Source organism: Octopus bimaculoides, chromosome 5 (genome assembly GCF_046866305.1).
Source record: "Octopus bimaculoides isolate indiv1 chromosome 5, ASM4686630v1, whole genome shotgun sequence".
NCBI lineage: Eukaryota > Metazoa > Mollusca > Cephalopoda > Octopoda > Octopodidae > Octopus > Octopus bimaculoides.
The window spans coordinates 63,635,486-63,655,536 of NC_142932.1; the positions used below are offsets into that span (position 1 = coordinate 63,635,486).

The window sequence follows — 20,051 nt, forward strand, 5'->3', positions numbered from 1 at the left end:
TTCTCAACTGGGCTGAATGACTGTTTAAAAAAGTATAATTATCCGCTTCCAAATCTAGAGGAAGTATTTGCAAGTGCAATGGTGGGAAAATTTTTTCCAAGCTGGATTTGTCTGAGGCCTACCTCCAATTACAGGTAGACGAAGAATGTGCTAAAGTATTAACAATTAATACTCATAAAGGTCTGTACCGTTTCAAAAGACTGCCATTTGGGGTGAAGGTTGCACCAGCAATATTTCAGCAAGTAATGGATACTATGCTGGCAAATTGCAAGTTCGCGGTCCCATACCTGGATGACATATTGATTAAAAGTGAATCAAGGGACCAGCATAGTGAACATATAGAAGAGGTTTTCAAACGAATTAGTGATTATGGATTTAAAGTAAGGGAGGATAAATGTGAATTTTTTTTGACTAAAATAAAGTACTTAGGACAGGTGATCGATGAAAACGGACGAAAACCAGACCCTTCTAGGATTGATGCGATAAAAAACATGCCTGCTCCACTAATAAAACAACACTACAAGCATTTTTAGGTTTGGTAAGTTATTACCAGTTGTACATACCTAAAATGTATGAGTTAAGAGCTCCGTTTAACAAATTACTAAAGAAGGACTCGAAATGGAGCTGGATAAACGAATGTCAGAAATCATTCGAGGAACTAAAAAAGCGGTTAACTTCAGAGTTATCATTAACTCATTTCAACCCAAAATTGAAAATAATTGTAGCACCGGATGCCAGTGAATATGGTATAGGAGCGGTTATATTGCATAAATTTAATGATGGTAAAATCAAAGCTATTGCACATGCATCAAGAGTTCTGTTACCAGCGGAAAAAGAGGCGTTATCATTAATCTTCGCAGTTAAAAAATTCCATAAATTCTTACATGGGAGGAAGTTTACACTGCAAATGGATCACTGACCGTTATTGTCTATTTTCGGTTCGAAAAAGGGTATCCCCACGCACTCAGCAAACCACTTACAGCACTGGGGAACTACTCTGTTGAACTACGATTTTCAGATGGAGTTTTTGCCATCAATGAAAATGGGACACGCAGATGGGTTGTCTAGGCTGATTCCTTAATATGAGGAACCTTTTGAAGACACGGTGATTGCATCATTAAAACTAGAAAAGGAACTGAAGAACATTTTGTGCAATGTAGTACGTAATTTGCCAGTAACGCTGGAAGAAATTAAATTGAAATCGGAAAATGAAAGGTTTATAAATAAGATTAAAAATATTTTGTGTAACACAAAAAATATAAATGAGCGGGACATAAGTTCAAAGTACTATTCAGTATGTGATGAGGTATTATTATACGTGCAAGGAGTGGTAATAAATGAAGTACTGCAAAACAGAGTATTAAAAGATTTTCATGTTGGACATCCAGGGATTGTCCGGATGAAGAACCTTATGAGAAGTTACGTTTATTGGCCAAATATGGACAAGCAAATTGAGACACAGGTGACAAAGTGTATTTTAGAGTATATAGTAATGGAAAACAGGACTGGGAATAAGGAAGTATAATGGAACATCTGGGTAATGTGATGTACACAGTAAAAGGATCGAAATATGAACACAGAAGGCATTTAAACCAATTAAAAAAAAAGATATACCAAAAACCAAGAGAGGCGAGAGGAACAAATGGATATATGATATGATTTGTTCGAGGTCCCAGAACTACAAGTGAAAGCGGAACCGACACGTAGGTCAAGTAGGAAGAGAAAACCTACAGAAATGATGGAAATAAATGCTAAGAGAAAAAGATATGCCAGTTTCTCACCGAGGAAATAAAATTAATAAATTCGTTTATTTTTTGAAAAGAAAAAACAAAACTCAAAAGGGGGAGGTGTTGTGTCGAAGCCCCCAGGTGAAGAAGTAGGATCTCCCAAGACATATAAATAGAGATAGTCTGGCCATGGTAGAGTGTTGAGTAGCAGTCGAGTAGCAGTTGTGTAGCGGTTGAGTAGAGATCATCCAAAGGTGCTAGATAGCAGTAGCGTTGAGACATAACAATGATGATGATGACGATGATGATGATATTATACATAGTCCTTGATGTTAAATTCTTTTTTGGGAATGTGCTTACTCTGTAGGTCATATTTTCATTCTGGAGTGATAGAATACTTCTTTCTGAATGAATGCCTTCATACTTGATGGAAAATTTCATAACAATTACAACTTTTTTTAGCAAACATAAAAGCAATATTTGAATTTTTTAAAAATTGGTTGCATTGAGTAAATATTATTGTCCTTGAAAGGATGATAAATTAAATGTGATAGGTAATTTCCTTATGGAATGTAATATAGAAAAAGTAAATACTCTGCTTCATCTCAAATGATATTTAAAAATTACATCTAATCATATATTTTAATTGTAACTAACTTCGTGGTTTAACAGAAATTACACAAATTTATCCACTACATCTGGACACACATATTTTATATCTAAAATAATCAAAGAATGAAAGTGATAAAACAACGGATGGAATCCATGACAAAAGCATATCTTAAAAGAAATATAAAATTTGATTTTATTAGTAAATTATCTAAAAGTTTTACCGTAGACAGGTTACTTTTCTTCTCAAATTGTGATTTCATTTTTGGGCTCTTTTCTGAGAAAGATAAATCTTTGGTGTGTTGGGACAAAGTATCAATCTGGAACAAAAATTTTACAAACATTTTGAAAATGAAATAATAGAATTAATCTCACTTAGATTATAATCAGGTTGCAAACAGGCTGTTGAAGACTTAATATTGCAACATTCTGTCTTTCAACTAAATACACCACTTTTAAAATTTAACTGAGTGTACATTTTGCAGAATTATTCAGTTGAATTTTAATGTCAACTTTTAAAATAAGTATGAAAATAATCACATTTAACAAAAAAAAAAAAATCTTCAGAGCCAAGATAGAAATAATAAGCACCTTTAAATATTTAGAAATATTTTCAGGAAGAAAGGTGTTATAAGTCCAACAGCTGTTGCTGGGGGCTTGGAGATAACTCTCCACATTTAATCATTCCATGTTTGAACTTCTCTGCATTATGATCTGAAATGTAAGATCTATTCTACCCTGATGACGGAGGCTAGATTTATGCAATGTTGATGGCTTCCATTATGGCCGCATATTGTAATGAACTACTTCTAACAACATTATGAGAAACAGCTGTTGGACTTATAACATCTTTCTTCCTCCCCGTTAATGTTCAGTCATTTGTACGGTGTAAGTTAGATCTATTAATATAAAAATCTACATATTTATACTTAAATATTCATCATATATATGTGTGTACTGAGATTGTAGAGATGTTGGAAGGAGATGGCTCGATGTATGCTGCATACAAGAGGTAAGATGGAGAGGAGCTTCAGCTAGGGTCCTCACAGGCAAGGCACATAGGTATAAAATCTTCTGGCAAGGTAACATGGATGGAATAGGGGGTGTAGGCATATTCCTTGCGAAGAAATGGGTGGATAAAGTCATAGAAGTTGTCAGGGTATGCAATAGAATGCTTAAGCTCAGGCTAGTCCTGCAGAACAGCACAACTACAATTATCTCTGCATATGCCCTACAAGAGGGATTACAAAATGATCAGAAGGACCATTTTTATGATAGCCTTCTACAGGCTACCTCAAAGATGAGTGGCAATGACCTCATCTTTGCAGCTGGAGATTTTAGTTGGTATGTTGGTCGGAAATCCGGTATCTTCACTGGTGTTCACGGGGGCCATGAGGCTACTGGAGTTCTGTGATACATGTAACCTTCTAATCTGCAACACTAAGTTCAGGAAGCCAGACAGCCACCTGATAACCTATCAATCAGGTGACTCTGCTATCCAGAATGATTTCATCCTCACCAGACAGCAGGATGCAGGGTTGCTCTTAAATACAAAGACCCTCCCAGGTGAGGAATGCACCCTCCAGCATAGTCTAGTCATTAGTGACTTTCAACTCAAGACCAGAAGGATACCAAGAAGCGGGCCAATCCAGAAGAGAAGGATTTGGAAGCTAAAGAACCCTTCACATGGTCAGAGATTTAGGGACATCCTCATCAAAAAATTTGATGAGAGAGAGGAGGAGCTACAGTCCTCGGACATAGAAGGTAGCTGGAAATTCCAATGGGACAGCTTATTGAGTGCCACAGACCAAGTCTGTATTTGGTGCAAAGTCCCTTCCAGACCTAGAGTAACATAGAGGTGGAATAATACTCAAAGAAACAGGCCTGGAAAGTCTGCAAGGGTGGGGGTAGCAGGGAACCATACCAGATAGCCAAAAGGGAGGCTGGGCAACAAGTATACATAGCCAAGGGCGAAGCAGAAAAGAAAAAGTTTGCCAATGTCCAGCAACGTGAGGACCAAAGAACTGAAGTATTTTGGATTGCAAGACAGTGTGTGAGAGAAAACTGCGATGTCACAAGAGAGAAATGTGTCCACATGGATAATGGTGCACTTGCTTTTAATGATTCGGAAAAGAAAGAGGCTTGGAGAAGCCACTATGAAAGACTGCTGAATGTGGAGAATGAATGGGAGGAGGAGAGCCTGCCAAATGTTAATCTAGTAGAGGGACCAGCTATCCAAATAGACAGCACTCTGGTAGATAAAGCAATTAAGGGTATGAAGCCAGGAAAAGTCCCCAGCCCATCAGGAATCATTGCTGAGATGCTTAAAATATCTGGTGGTGTTGGCTATGGCCTAGTCACCTGTATTGTAAACCAGGTAGTTCATGATGGAGTCATACCCAATGACTGGTGTAGCAACACCATAGTCAACTGCTTCAATGGTAAACGTGATGCTTTAGATAGAAATAACTACAGGGGTATCAAACTGCTGGATCAAGTGATGAAGGTCACAGAGAGGGTCATAGCCCAACTAATTAGAGAGAGAGTCTGCTTAGATGAGATGCAGTTCGGTGTTGTGCCAGGTAGAAGCACCACTGATGCAATATTCCTGGTACAGCAACTGCAGGAGAAATACCTAGCCAAAGATAAACCCCTATATTTAGCTTTTGTGGACTTGGAGAAAGCCTTGACAGGGTCCTCCGATCCCTTATCTGGTAGGTGATGCGGAAACTGGGGATTGACGAATGGTTGATAAGGGCTGTACAGGCCCTATACAGAAATGCTGTTAGTAGGGTTAGGATTGGCAATGAGTATAGTGAAGAATTCTGATTAGACATAGGGGTCCACCAAGGATCAGCCCTAGGCCCACTCCTATTCATCATAGTCTTCCAGGCAATAACAGAAGAATTCAAGACAGGTTGCTCCTGGGAGCCCCTCTATGCTGATGACCTGGCTCTCATAGCAGAATCACTACCAGAACTAGAGAAGAAATTTCAGGTGTGGAAGCAAAGTTTAGAATTGAAGGGCCTTAGTCAATGTTGCAAAGATCAAAGTTCTATTAAGTAGGAAAGCGAACACATCACACACCCCTTCAGGTAGGTGGTCCTGCTCGATCTGTAGGAAAGGTGTAGGTAGAAACTCCATAAGATGTACCCAGTGTAAGCTATGGACACATAAGAGGTGCAGCAACATCAAAGGAAGATGAACCAGGAAGATAGCTTTCGTGTGTGACAGATGCACAGGTGCTCAGAAAACAGATTCCATCACATGCGAGGAGGAGAAATTAGAAGTAGTTGATAGCTTCCACTACCTAGTCTGTAGTGGAAGTGGATGCTCAGAGAGTGTTAACACTAGAATAAGAATAGCCTGGGCAAAGTTCAGAAAGCTTCTACTCCTACTGGTGACAAAGGGCCTCTCGCTCAGAGTGAAAGGTAGATTGTATGATGCATGTGTGTGAATGCCATGCTTCACAGCAGTGAAACATGGGCCGTGACTGCTGAAGACATGCATAGACTCGAAAGAAATGATGCTAGGATGATCCGCTGGATGTGTAATGTCAGTATGCACACACAACAGAGTGTAAGCACCCCGAGAGAAATGTTAGACATAAGGAGCATCGGATATGGCATGCAAGAGAGACGTTTATGTTGGTATGGCCATGCACTGTGGATGGATGAGGAGAGCTGTGTGAAGAAGCGCCACTCCCAAACAGTGGAAGGAATCTGGTGTAGAGGGAGACCCAGAAAGACATGGGATGAGGTGGTGAAGCATAACCTTTGACTATAACAATACTCTTGTTCAATTCTCTATCACAACATATGAATGAGAAAGGAAGGGGTGATAGATGAATAATGAAGAAAGGGGTGATGGCAAACTTGGTAGTGGGATGATGTGAATGTTTGTGTGTGTGTATGTGTGTGTGTGTGTGTGTGTGCGTGTGTGTGTGTGCAATGGAAGTGGGATGGTGAACATTCAATGCTGAAAACAAAAATCAAACAGTGTTTCAACTCTGTGTGAGTATATGTGTGTATGTGTGTGCATGTACAAGGGAAGTATGTGAATGTTTGTATCTGTGATTATTATGTTACTTATTTTGTAGCTTATTTATATATAAAATACTACAATTAGCTGTCATTTTTGACGGCACAAGGTCAGCTAGTATAATTATAATGCACTGTTAATATATTAAAACAAATAAAAGTTTAGTTATGAATATTTGGGAATATATACTCATCATTTTCAAGTACATATGCTTATTTGAGAGAAAGTATATATACTATTAAACCTTGGGAGAGGCATTATGTATCTCATCATCATCATCATCATTTAACGTCCACTTTCCATGCTAGCATGGGTTGGATGATTTGACTGAGGACTGGTGAACCGGATGGCTGCACCAGGCTCCAATCTGATCTGGCAGAGTTTCTACAGCTGGATGCCCTTCCTAACACCAACCACTCCGAGAGTGTAGTGGCTGCTTTTATGTGCCACTGGCACGAGGGCCAGTCATGCTGTACTGTCAACAGCCACGCTCAAAATGGTGTTTTTTATGTGTCACCTGCACGGGAGCCAGTCCAGAGGTACTGGCAATGACCCTGCTCAAATGATTTTTTTAATGTGCCGCCAGCACAAGTGCCAGTAAGGCAACGCTGGTAAGGATCACACTCAAATGGTGCTATTTACGTGCCACTAGCACGGAAGCCAGACAGCTGCTCTGGCAATGATCATGCTCGGACAGTGCTGGTAGTGATCCACTGGCACAGGTGCCAGTCATTGAATATGGTTCAATTACGACTTCGATTTCACTTGCCCCAACAGGTCTTCGCAAGCAGAGTTTAGTGTCCATTGAAGGAGAGGTTGGCATGGATGCCAGTCATCGAATTTGGTTCGATTTCGATTTCAAATTCACTTGCCTCAACAGGTCTTCGCAAGCAGAGTTTAGTGTCCAATGAAGTAAAGATACAAATAAGTGAGCTGGCTACACTTCTGGCAGAGGCCACAGATTCTCATGTACTGCATATTTCCAAAGGTCCTGGTCACTAGTCATTGCCTCGGTGAGGCCTAAAGTTTGAAGGTCGTGCTTCACCAGCTCATCCCAGGTCTTCCTGGGTCTACCTCTTCCACAGGTTCCCTCAACCGTTAGGGTGTGGCACTTTTTCATACAGCTATCCTCATCCATTCTTGCCACATGTCCATACCAGCGCAATCGTCTCTCTTGCACACCACAACTGATGCTTCTTAGGTCTAACTTTTCTCTCAAAGTACTTACACTCTCTCGAGTATACACAGACATTACACATCCATCGGAGCATACTGACTTCGTTTCTTGTGAGCTTACGCATGTCCTCAGCAGTCACGGCCCATGTTTCCCTGCCATATAGCATGGTGGTTCGTACACATGCGCCATACAGTCTTCCTTTTACTCTGTGTGAGAGGCCCTTTGTCACCAGCAGAGGTAAGAGCTCTCTGAACTTTGCCCAGGCTATTCTTATTCTAGCAGCTATACTTTCAGTGCACCCTCCCCTGCTACTAACTTTGTCTATATATATATATATATATATATATATATATATATATATACACATACATATATGTACATACATATATATGCATATCCATATACACATATCCAGATATACCTGCATATATATATATATATATATATATATATATATATATATATTAGGTCGTCAAGTATGAAATTTGTAGAAAGGAAAAAAAGATTGCTAATGTTTTATAAATTCAAGGAATAGTCTTATTCAGCAAAGTATGCACCCATATTGTCAATACACTTTTGCCATTTCAGTGGTAGCTTGTCTGGCCCGCAACTGTAAAAGCCTGGCAATTTAGAGTTGATAAAATCTTGGAAGGCCTGCTTTACAGCATTGTTGGAATAAAATTTTTTTCTTGTCAAATAGTTATCTAAATTCTGGAAAAAGTGATAGTAATTGGGGGCAAGGTCAGGTGAGTATGGTGGATGATGGAGAACTTCCAACTACAACTGTAGTTTCACCAATGTCATTTTTGTGATGTGTGGTCTGGTGTTGTCTTGCAATAAAATAGAAGTCGATCTTTTTATTAATCTACACTGTTTTTTTGTAAGTTTCTGCATCATTTGGTCCAGTTGGCTACAGTATACTTCAGCCGTGATTGATGAGCCAGGTTTAATGAAATCTTAATGGATCACACCTGCACCAGACCACCAAACACACACCATCAGCTTCCTTTGGTGAATTTTGCATTTTGGACTGTGTTTTGGTGGCTTGTCTTTGTCCAACCATTGTGCTGAACATTTACAGTTGTTGTATTGGATACATTTCTCATCATGTTACAATTCAATTAAAAAATGATTTATTTTTGTGATGAGAAAGCAGCATAATGCAGGCTTCTAAACATTGCTGTTTCTGATTTTCATTGAGTTCATGTGGAACCCACTTATCCAACTTTTTCACTTTACTGATTTGAACTAGGTGAGTCAATATTGTTTGCTTGCTAACACCAAACAACAACAATAATTCATAGACAATTTGAAATGGATCTGACTCAATGGTAGCTTTCAGTTTGTCATTATCCACCTTTGTTTCTGGTCGACTGCATTGCTCATTTGTGAGGTCAAAGTTAGAACGAAATTTTGCAAACCAATTTGATACTGTTTGCTGTGTAATAACATTAGAATGAAATACTCAATTAATATTCCGAGCTGTCTGTGATGCTGTATTTCCAAGAAAGAACTCATATTTCAAAATTGTATGAATTTCCAACTCTAAACAAAAATAGCAAAAAACGATCTATAAATACTTTATAAAGTGCAAAATGAGTTAGAATAAAGAAATAGATGTCAGCTTTCTAACGAAAAATAAAGATTGTCAAAATATAATAATGACGCAAAATGAGCATCTGTCAAAGTTTATCATATACCTAACTACAAATTTCATACCTGACGACCTAATACACACACACATGCACACACACATGCACACACACACATACACATATATATATTATATATGTGTATATACTCATATACACACACATGCATATATGTATATATACACACACACACACACACACATACACATGCTCATATATATATATATTTTAGAATATGTACACATATATACACGCACTTTCAACCTATATGTAAAGACAATGAACATGTTCATAATTTAATACTGAAAATAAATTCATAGCTATTATTAATTAATTAGGGATATTATACTTTAAATTATCTATTTATTGAGAAGTTTTGAAGTATTGAAAAGTGCTAGATTTTTTTTATGAAAACATTGGACAAATGATTTTTCATGCTTGCTATTATTTCTATTCTTTCTATTAAGCAAATTACAAAATTTATTAACAATACTATAAAGATTACCATTTTTGATAATTGACAAAAATAGTGAGTATTCAATATTCTTATTTTTTAAATACCAAATAATGTTTAAAACTCTATATTGCAACCCTAAACTCACTTGCCCTCTCTTAGTGATAATTCTGTTGTGTTCCCTCTCTCTCCCTCCCTCTCCTTCAGTGATATTCTTGTTTGTTTTCTTTCTCCAGCAACACACTAATACACCTACCCCATCATCCCTTGGCCTGCCCAACAAATCACCTCCACCTCATTTTGTTGTATACAACCACTTCTGCCCCAGCTCTCACTCTCCCTCCTCATGCCTTCTTTCTTGCTCATGAGACATTCACCTACATCATTACTATAACTGTGAAATAAAGCAGTAATTACATCACAAATCCCACTGAACATATTCTGTTAAGAGAGTGACCCCCTCCCCAGTTAGCAACCTCTCTTTTTTTTTCCTTAGTACTACTGATGAAGCCATTACCACTTAAGACAGCAGTAATAATAATAATAGTAATAATAATAATAATAATAATAATAATAATAATAATAATAATAATAATAATAATAATAATAATAATAATCCTGATAATGATAACTAATAGTAATAGTGATAATAATAAAATAATATTAGTGATAATAATGGTAGTTATAATGATTAAAGTCAAGTTGCTCCTGAATGCTAAACCAGTACAACCTGTTGCATGGTCAAGTCGTCAGCAACTAAACCAATAACCCCATGAAGATTGCTTGGTGAGGAAGGAAATTTTTGGACACCTAGCAGGATGAAAAACAAAAACCTGTCAAAGGGTGGAGGAACTTAGAAGAGTCAATAGGCATCCAAAAGTTTTTGTAATTTGAAGCTGCAAAGAATAAAATACTGGATTGGTGATCAGTGCTAGATAGCTCACTTCAATTTAAGGTGTGAATTTTAAAGTTGTTTACATTACCCTCTAGAGATGATATCTCAAAAAAAAAAAAAACGGTCATGATGTAGCCTTGAAACCACTAATCTTAATGGGTGAAATGAATCAAAACAATTGTTCACTAAACAATTGTTTACAAAGTGAAGCTACCTTATCCGGTAGGTGTACTGTAGTTGAGCAGTGCAAGCCCAGTCATCATCACAATACTGTTAGAATGAAATAGAGTAAAGAGGTAAACAAGGCTGTAATGGAGTGTTATTTTAGAAGCAAATCTGTGAATGAAATGGTGTGCCAATTACACAAAAAGGATGCTATGAGTATAGCAGGAGAGCGGGTTCTTTGAGTCCACTGAATAGAGAACTTGTGATCAGGTAAGGGCAGTTTGAAATGATAAAGAGAAAGATATGCCAGGAGAGTGTGGAGGATATAGAAGCTCAAAATGTTGGAGATTCAAATAGGGATGAGAGTATGAAAGATGATGGGATCTAATAGGAAGCAGCGGAACTGAGTACTCGAAATTATGAGAGGTGACATTAACATCAATGAACTAAAGGACATATTGGAAAAAGACAGGTGGATGATTACTGATATATTGGAGATTTCTAAATCAGGAGGCAGTAACACAAAATATTTTAAAAAAGCAAACCAATGTTGGCTACAAGAAACAACTAACAAAATAAACAGCACCCTTGACAAGGTTCCAACTAGAATCACCATAGAAAACAACAACCTCATCAGTGCTCTAAGTATCTACATTGCTAAAGAGTTACATCTGAAACATCATCATCATCATCACTTAATATCTGTCTTCCATGCTGGCATAGGTTGGACGGTTTGACAGGAGCTGGCCAAGTAGAAGGAACACCAGGCTACTGTGTCTGTTTTGGCATGATTTTTTGCAACTGGATGCCTTTTCTAACACCAACCACCCGCTAGAGTAGACTGAATGCTTTTTACATTGCACCAGTTCAGGCAAGATCAGTTTCAGCATGGCTTTTACAGCTGGATGCCCTTCCAAATGCCAACCACTTCACAATGTGGACTGGATACTTTTTACGTGGCACCAGCACCAACAGACTCACCAAGCAACTTGCAAGACAAGGAATTTTGAGAGGGGAGGTGATCTTGTGTCAGACGATGACAGAATAGAGTGAGACTGAGAAACAAAGAGACAGAAACAGGTCTCTCACTATAGAGGGGGTACATGGTTATTTGGCCAAGAGAGAGAGAGAGAGAAAGAGAGAGGGGGAGAGAGAAAGAGAGAGGAGGGGGAGCGAGAAAGAGAGAGAGGGGAGAGAGAGAAAGACAGAGGGTGGGGAGAGAAAGACAGAGGGGAGAGAGAGAAAGAGAGAGGTAACAAGAAAGAGGACAGAAACATGTGCTACTGTAAAGGAGAGACTTGGTTACTAGCGAAAGAGAGAGAGAGAGAGAGAGAGAGAGAGAGAGAGAGAGAGAGAGAGAGAGGGCAGAAACAGGTGTGCTGCTGTAGAGGAGATACCAGAGGGAAAACCAAGGAAAAGAGAGAAAGAGAGAGTGAGAGACAGCAAGAGTGCAAGAGAGACAGGAGAGAGATGATGGTGAAGTGCCAGGGTATACACTCAAGGAATGGGTTTCAGAGCATAGATGGAATAGAAAAATAAATAGTGGCAATTGCCAGGACATGCCCTCAAAGTACAGGGTCATAATATATGTGGTCAGGTATTGCCAAGAAGGTGCAAGTAGGAAGTGGGGGTGGGGATTGCAGTGACTGGTGAGAACCTGGGTATAAAGAAGCGGATGGGCAAAGTAGCAATACAGTGAGCAGGGTAGTAAAGGCAGGGATGGGGAATGGGAGATAATCATAGTGTATGAAGAGGAAATGTGAGGAAGAGAAAAGATGCAGTTTCAGAAAGATGTAGTTTTTACTCTAGGGACAGGATGTGTGAAAATTCTATTGATATGTGTGGGTGGGATACAATGCTTCTAGCACTCAGTTTTGCTGATGTGGGAGGGTCTTCTCTGGAACCTCATAGTGCTAGACATCTTGGTCTATTGTTATTTCCTCCATATACCCTAACATCCTGAGATTGGTCATTACCATTTCATCCCATGTCATCCTGGGTCTCCCTCTCCAACAGGCACCATCCACTTTCAGTAACTGGTACTATACAGCTGTCTTCACTCATACACATCACATCTTCAAACTAACATGGTCTCCTCTCCTGCATGCTGCATTTAATTTCTCTTATACCCAACTTTTCTCTCAACATAGTTATGCTTTGCCAGTCATGTACACTGATGTTGCACATCAAGTGCAACATACTACCTTCAATCCTCTCTTGTCTGTGCATGTCCTCCACATTCAGAGCCCAAGTCTTACTACCATGGAATATAGTTGTTCATACACAAGCATCATACAATCTACCTTTCACTCTGAGAGAGAGGCCTTTTGTTGCCAACAGAGGTAGTAGTTTTCTGAACTTCCTCCAACCTATACTTTTTGTAGAAACAATATTTTCAGAGCATCCACCACCATTACTAATTTGGTAACCTAAGAAGCAGAAACTATCTACTATTCCAAGAGAGCCTCCTGAGCATTTGAGAGAGTCTAAGCCCCACATGCTCTTAGTGTTTATTGTTTCTGCACTTCTGCCACATACAAAGGCAACATTATCTGTTAATCTGCCTGTGATTCCACTGCATCTCTTATGCATCAATTACTTACACTGGATGTAGTGAATGGAATTATGTCCCACTCCTTTCCTACATATTGCACAAGGCCATTTACCTGATGGAAAGGCAGTCTTATTTGCTTCCTTGTTAACAAGAGCTTTAGTCTTTGCAAGGTTAACTTTAAGGCCCTTGATTCAAGGTTTTGTTTCCATATTTGGAGTTTCTTCTCCAATTCTGCTTCAGATTCTGCAATAAGAGCTAGATCATTAGCATATAGCAGTTCCCACGGGCATCCAGTTTGGATCCCTCTTTTATGGACTGGAGGGTTATGATGAATAAGAATGGACTAAGAATTGAGCCCTGGTGAACCCCTACTTGTATGCTAAATTAATCACTGTATTCACGACTGACTCTCATCTTACTGATAGCACCATTGTACATGGTTTTTGCAGCTCTAACAAGCCACTCCTTTACTCCTGGCTTCCTTAGAGATCACCAGATAACAGAGTGGGGAACTCTGTTGAAAGCTTTCTCAGGTTGATGAAAGCTAAGTACAATGGTTTACTTTTGGTCAAGTACTTTTCTTGTAACTGTCTCACTAAGAAGATTGCATCTGTGGTACTCCTCCCAGGAACAAAACGAAACTGCATCTCATTTAGCTTAATACTATTCCTAATCAATTGAGCTATAACTCTTTCTGTAACTTTCATGGCCTGGTCCAGCAGTTTGATGCTTTTGTAGGTGTTTCTATTTAAGGCATCACCTTTACCCTAGTTGCAGTTAACAGACTACACAAAAGCAGATTAAGGAACCATGGTGGAAAATGAGAATAGAAGGGGACATCAAAATGCTTAGGGAAGATATTAATATTCTGGAATGGGAAAAAGAAGGTGAATTAAGAAAAAGGGGACAGATAGAACAACTTACAGGAAAATACAATATCAAGAGAAAGAAGATAACTACAGAAATTGAAGAGCTGAAACAAAAGGTGCTTGCCAAAGCTGCAAAGATCAAACGGTATGGGTCATGCTTAACCATGAAGATAAAAAAAACCTCAGCCAAATCTCAAACCCCAAAATGGAAATAGAGCATAATAAATAAAATTAAGAAACAAAATAAAGACTTATCCCTACCCTGAATTAGAGAAAGAGGGATAAAACATGAAAAATAAAAAGATCTATATAACAAAACAGTACACCATAAAAAACAAAGAAGATACCTGGGAGGAAAAGAAAAAAGTTAAGCAGGGTGCAGCAACAAAAACTTGCTGCATACAATGGTATGAAAAACGTGAACAATTCTTCCAAGAAAATAGAGAATTTAGAATAAACATGGAAAGATTCTATAGGCATGGCTGTGCAGCTTGCTTCACAACCACATGGCACCTTGGGTAAATGTCTTGTGAATGGATTTGGTAGACAGAAACTTAAAGAACTGTTGTATGTATGTATATATGTATGTACGTATATATGTATGTACATATGTATCTATGTTTGTATGTCTTTGTGTCTGCATTTGTTCCCCCATTACAGCTTGACAACTGGTGTTGGTGTGTTTACATCCCTGTAACTTAGTGGTTTGGCAAAAGAGACTGATAAGATAGGTACTAAGCTTAAGAAATATGTCCTGGGGTTGATTTGTTTGACTAAAAAAACCTTTCAAGGCAGTGCTCCAGCATAACTGCAGTCAGATGACAGAAACAAATAAAAGAAGTTAAACAAAAATCACATCAATAGATGGCATGCCAACAACATCAGAAATTCAGTCATACTGGGAAGAAATATGGAGCAGACATGAACAGCACAACAAAAATGCTCAATGGATAAATAGGGCAAAGGAAAAGAAGAGCAAAATAGTACCTCAGGCAAGGTTCACTATCACAAGCCAAGAGATTATGGACACATTGAGGACTACCAGTAACTGGAAAGCCCCAGGGATAGACAAGGTTGCCAACTTCTACCTGAAACACTTCATCAGTAACCACACTCATATAGTGGAAACTGGATGCTGGAAAGACAACCCACTCAAATTCCCCAAAACAAAGACACCATACACCCACAAAATTATAGGCCAATAACATACCTGTCAGTAACCTACAAAACCCTCAAGTCAGTCATCTATAACTGGTTTATTTTACACCTGAAAAACAACAATGTTTTACTAGAAGAACAAAAGAGGTACTGGAGAGGGATGTATGGTTGTAAAGAGCAGCTTCTTTTAAACTGAGCCATTACAGAGGACTATAAAAAAGGAAAGACAAATCTCAATATGACTTGAATTGATTATCAGAAAGCATTTGACAGTGTTTGTTGTAATCCTTGTCGGACTGTTATAATACCCACTCTGGTATAGCAGTATGGATAGTTAGACAAGTAAGACCATGACTATGACCATCTACTTCCATACTCTCTACTATAGTGACACTGACTGACAATATTTATAATGACCTTCACATACCACTTATCACGTGGGGGGTGTACCATTATTACTATTATCCCCATAAAATCTCCCCTTATAATTTTATTTCTTTTAAGAGCAATAATTTTTACATCACCCCCAACAACCTTTTTTAATATAGTTACACAGTCGATACTTTTTCGTTTGGCATCCACTTCCAGGAACTTCGTACATTTTCTTTTTCTTATGCTTGTGCGTCAGGGTTCAGTTATTTGCAGTAGCATTCGTACTTGAAAAATATCATATAACTTTTCTTCAGTTGGTTCATGTGTCTCTTGTATACGCCTTTTCTTCCTTTTACCAAGTATAGCATTTTACCTATGCATTTGGTAATCATGCCAACTTTGTTTTCTGTTCTTATATGCCCTACTTCTTATCTTCCCAGCTTTGTTTTTCGTTCTTATATTCCCTAATGAATACATTTTCACCAATTTTGAAATATCTTGCTGTATCATCTGTTGCAATTTTTCTTTTCTTGCCAGGTAACAATTTGTCAAAGATTGATTTCATTTTCCTCGCGATGACATACTTGCTAGCATATTTGAGTTTGGTGTCACACAGTATACTCTTAAGAATTGTTGTAGAGCTACTTCATCTGTGACTTCCTTATTCAACTTTCTTAGGTCTTTCTTGAACATATTGACCATATTGAACATATTGTCTGTTAGATCTAGAATGGTACAGTAAACATTTTACAAAACTTTTTAAACTCAAAAGACACAAATTGCATTCCATTATCAGACACTATCACATCTGGAATGCCAAAGCTCACAAACAGTTCATGTAAAAAATTTGTTGCAATTGAGGAGGTTGGATTTTCACACTTACAAATTTCTGGCCATTTAGAGAAACTATCCATCACCACTAAGTAGTACGAACCGTTTAAAGGACCAGCAAAATCAATGTGTAGTCTCGACCACAGCACATCTACTTTTGGCCAAGGTTCACTTTTTATCATTGGTAATTTTGGCACTGGAGCACATCCTCTACAGCCTTTCACTAAATTTTCGATTTCAGTATCCATTTTTGGCTAGTACATGTAGCTACTCATTAAAGCTTTCATCCTCAAAATACCAGGATGTTCAACATGGAATTCCCTCAACATTTTCTTTTGCAGTGTTTCAGGTATTACTACTCTCTGTGCATACATCAGTATGCCATTACAAATTGAGTATAGATTCACATCTTGGTTTTTTTTTTTCACATCAATCCCATTCCTATTTACTTTTCCTGATCACAGTATTCTTTTCATTTTTGCTATGAATTTGTCCTTTACCACATTTCGTTTTGTCTTCTAGGGTTACAGGTAAGTCACATATCACCTTCCACATTACATTTTTTATTTCTCTTTAGTATCAGTCTGGGCAAACCATCTGCATGCCTTAATTTTTTTGATAGTAAATATTCCATTTTGTAATCATAATTCAACAACATAGCGCCTCATTGCTGTATTAGCTGTGTGTGTTGGTATTCTTTTTTAGAACCATATATTGACAGTAGTGGGCGATGATCTGTTTGTAAACAGAAACGTCTTCCATGAATAAATCTATGGAATTTTTTCACACCAAATATGATTCCTAATGCTTCCTTTTCTATTTGGCTATAGTAACTTTCTGGTGGTGATAATGATCGTGATGCATAGGCTATAGCCTTTTTATTCCCATCGTCATATTTGTGCAGAAGCACAGCTCCTACACTGCAATCACTGGCATCTGTAGTCAATATATAATATCCAACTTTGGATCAAAATGTGTTAACAATAAGTCCAGTGTTAAAACATTTTTTTAACTTGTCAAATGCCTTCTAGCACTTATCAGTCCAGCACCATTTTGCATTTTTCTTTAACAAATCATATAGCAGGACCCTTACATTATGTACATTGGGAATGTAAATCTGATAATAATTTACTAAACCCAAAAATGCTTGTAGCATAGTCACATTATTTGGCATAGGCATATTTTTTATGGCAGTTGCTTTGGATGGATCTCGATTCTGTCTGTTTTTATCTATTATCTGGCCCAAGTATTTAAATTTTTTCAGAAAGAGCTCACATTTTTTTCCCGTTAACTTGAAGCCGTATTCTCTAATCTTTTTGAATACCTTTTTAATGTATTCTACATGTTGTTCGTGTGATTTGCTTTTTATTATGATAGTGCCTAAATAGACGATAGCAAGATCACAGTCACCCAACATTGTATCCATTATTTGCTGAAATATGGAATGAGCCACTTTTACACTGAAGGGAAGCCACTTAAATTTAAATAAGCCACGATGTGTATTAATGATTAATAAGTGTGAGCATTCTTCTTCTACTTGGATTTGTAGATATGCCTTTGAGAGGTCTAATTTTGAGATTTTCCCTCCGTTCAATTTTGCAAACACTTCCTCAGTACTCGGCAACAGGTAATTATGAGAGATTAAGCAATCATTCAACCCTGTTGAAAAATCTGCACAAACTCAACTTATTATTTTTCTTTTTTATGTAGACCATAGGTGCTACCCCATCTGATTGGTCCATTTTCTTGATTATTCCTAGGCTTTCAAGTCTTTCAATTTCCTTATTTACCTGTTCTATTGCCACAAACAGTACATTCTGTTTTGGCTCAAATACAGGTGTTGCACTTTATTCTAATAAAATTTTTACTTTCATTTTCATGCAGCAGCCCAGTTCATCAGAGAAAACATCTGGAAATAAATATTTTTTTTTCAATCCCTCAGCCACATTCAAACCTTCGACTGAACCAACTATATTCCCACACAAAGCACTTATGGGCATATTCCACAATTTGAACAGTCCCATCCACTTTGTGTCAAATAGATTTACTGAATTTTTTAGCATATATTTTTGCCATTTTCATTTGGTCACAAATGTCACATTACACACAAATTCACCAACAAAATACAATCTTTTACCTGTAACACCATATGTTACTTAATTTTGGCATACTGATATACTTCTAAGTTTCTTCATTCACAATGGTAATATCACTTCCAGTGTCTAACTGCATTTTTACTCTTATATTCTCAATTTTCACATTTACAAATTTTCTCTTTGTTACATTACCATTTTCTTTTGATAACATCTTGTTTATTTTTTTTTGTTTGTTCCAATGTTTTTGTCATCTTGGTTTTACAGTGCACTTTTACATGTCCAATTTTTCCATATCAGAAACAGGTCACTTTCTTAAATGAGCAGTTTTTTTCTCAGATGTAGACCTCCACATGCAAACATAGGTTTATTTCCTGATTTTTGTTCTGTTTGTAATGTATTTTAGCACACACTTGCTTTCTATTCTGCTTGTTTTGTATCTTCTGATGCACTTGTTGTTTCACTTGGGAGCAATCTTTATATCCAATTTTCTCTGTGTTGTGTCTTAAATTTACTATTCTTTCATACTTTTCTGACACTTGTAAGGTTACAACCTGGTTTTGTTCCAGCTTAGCAAGAATTCTTATTCTTACTTATGTGTCTTTCACTGCAGTTAGTCTCTGAGTAAATATCAGGTACTTGATCATATGTGGCGTTAATTCATCCAGTTTGAACTTCTCACATTCTCTGTTAACTCTACTAGCATATGTGATGTAGTCCTCCTTGTTGTTTTTTTCTAGGTTCAAACATTTCTAGCATGTATTGAACAACAAGCTTTTCTCACTAAAAATTTTATATCCCGATGAAGGGATATAAAACATATCCTGGAAACAGCTGTAAGACTTTTTATTTATAACTGTTCTAAAATCTTCACAGCCTTGGTTTTTTATCTCTTTTTGAAAAAAATTATATATGTATATATATATATATATATATATATATATATATAATATAAATTGGACATGGGCAGTCATTGTATTCTTTCTTGTCTTGAGGTTCACAGCCAAATGGCTGGGTGGATTTGCATGTAAAATGGCACACATGTGGAGACGGGTGGATAGATTGGAATGCGCTTTGTATTTTTTCCTAGAATTACCAACAAAATCGATTAAAACTTTTTCTAATGGAACGGCATATACCATTTCACTAGCAGCAAGGGGAGAACAGGATGACAGTCAGCCAAAGCCATACATACATACATACATACATACGTAACCTCTCTCTCCTTTCCTCTGTCAGTCACTCACACATTCACTCACTACAAAAAGTGAATAACACAGTTTCAGTTAACTCTCTCTTGGCCATACATAGATACATACATACATGCATAACAACCTATGTGTATGTGTGTGTGAGTATGTGTGTCACTGAAGCCATTCATACATACATACATAATCTCTCTCTCTCTCGCTCGCATGCTTTTTCTCTATCAATCACTCACACATTCACTCACC

At 37.5% G+C, this 20,051-nt stretch overlaps 1 protein-coding gene across 1 annotated transcript in view; it reads right to left on the reverse strand.

Annotated features, from left to right (window-relative positions):
* Nucleotides 1-20,051, reverse strand: part of LOC106869597 (HORMA domain-containing protein 1) — a 660,018-nt gene that overhangs the window by 123,028 nt on the left and 516,939 nt on the right. The window contains exon 18 of the mRNA XM_089352345.1: nucleotides 2,561-2,656. Coding sequence (XP_089208471.1) covers nucleotides 2,561-2,656 — 96 coding nt within the window. The remainder of the gene's footprint in view (nucleotides 1-2,560; nucleotides 2,657-20,051) is intronic.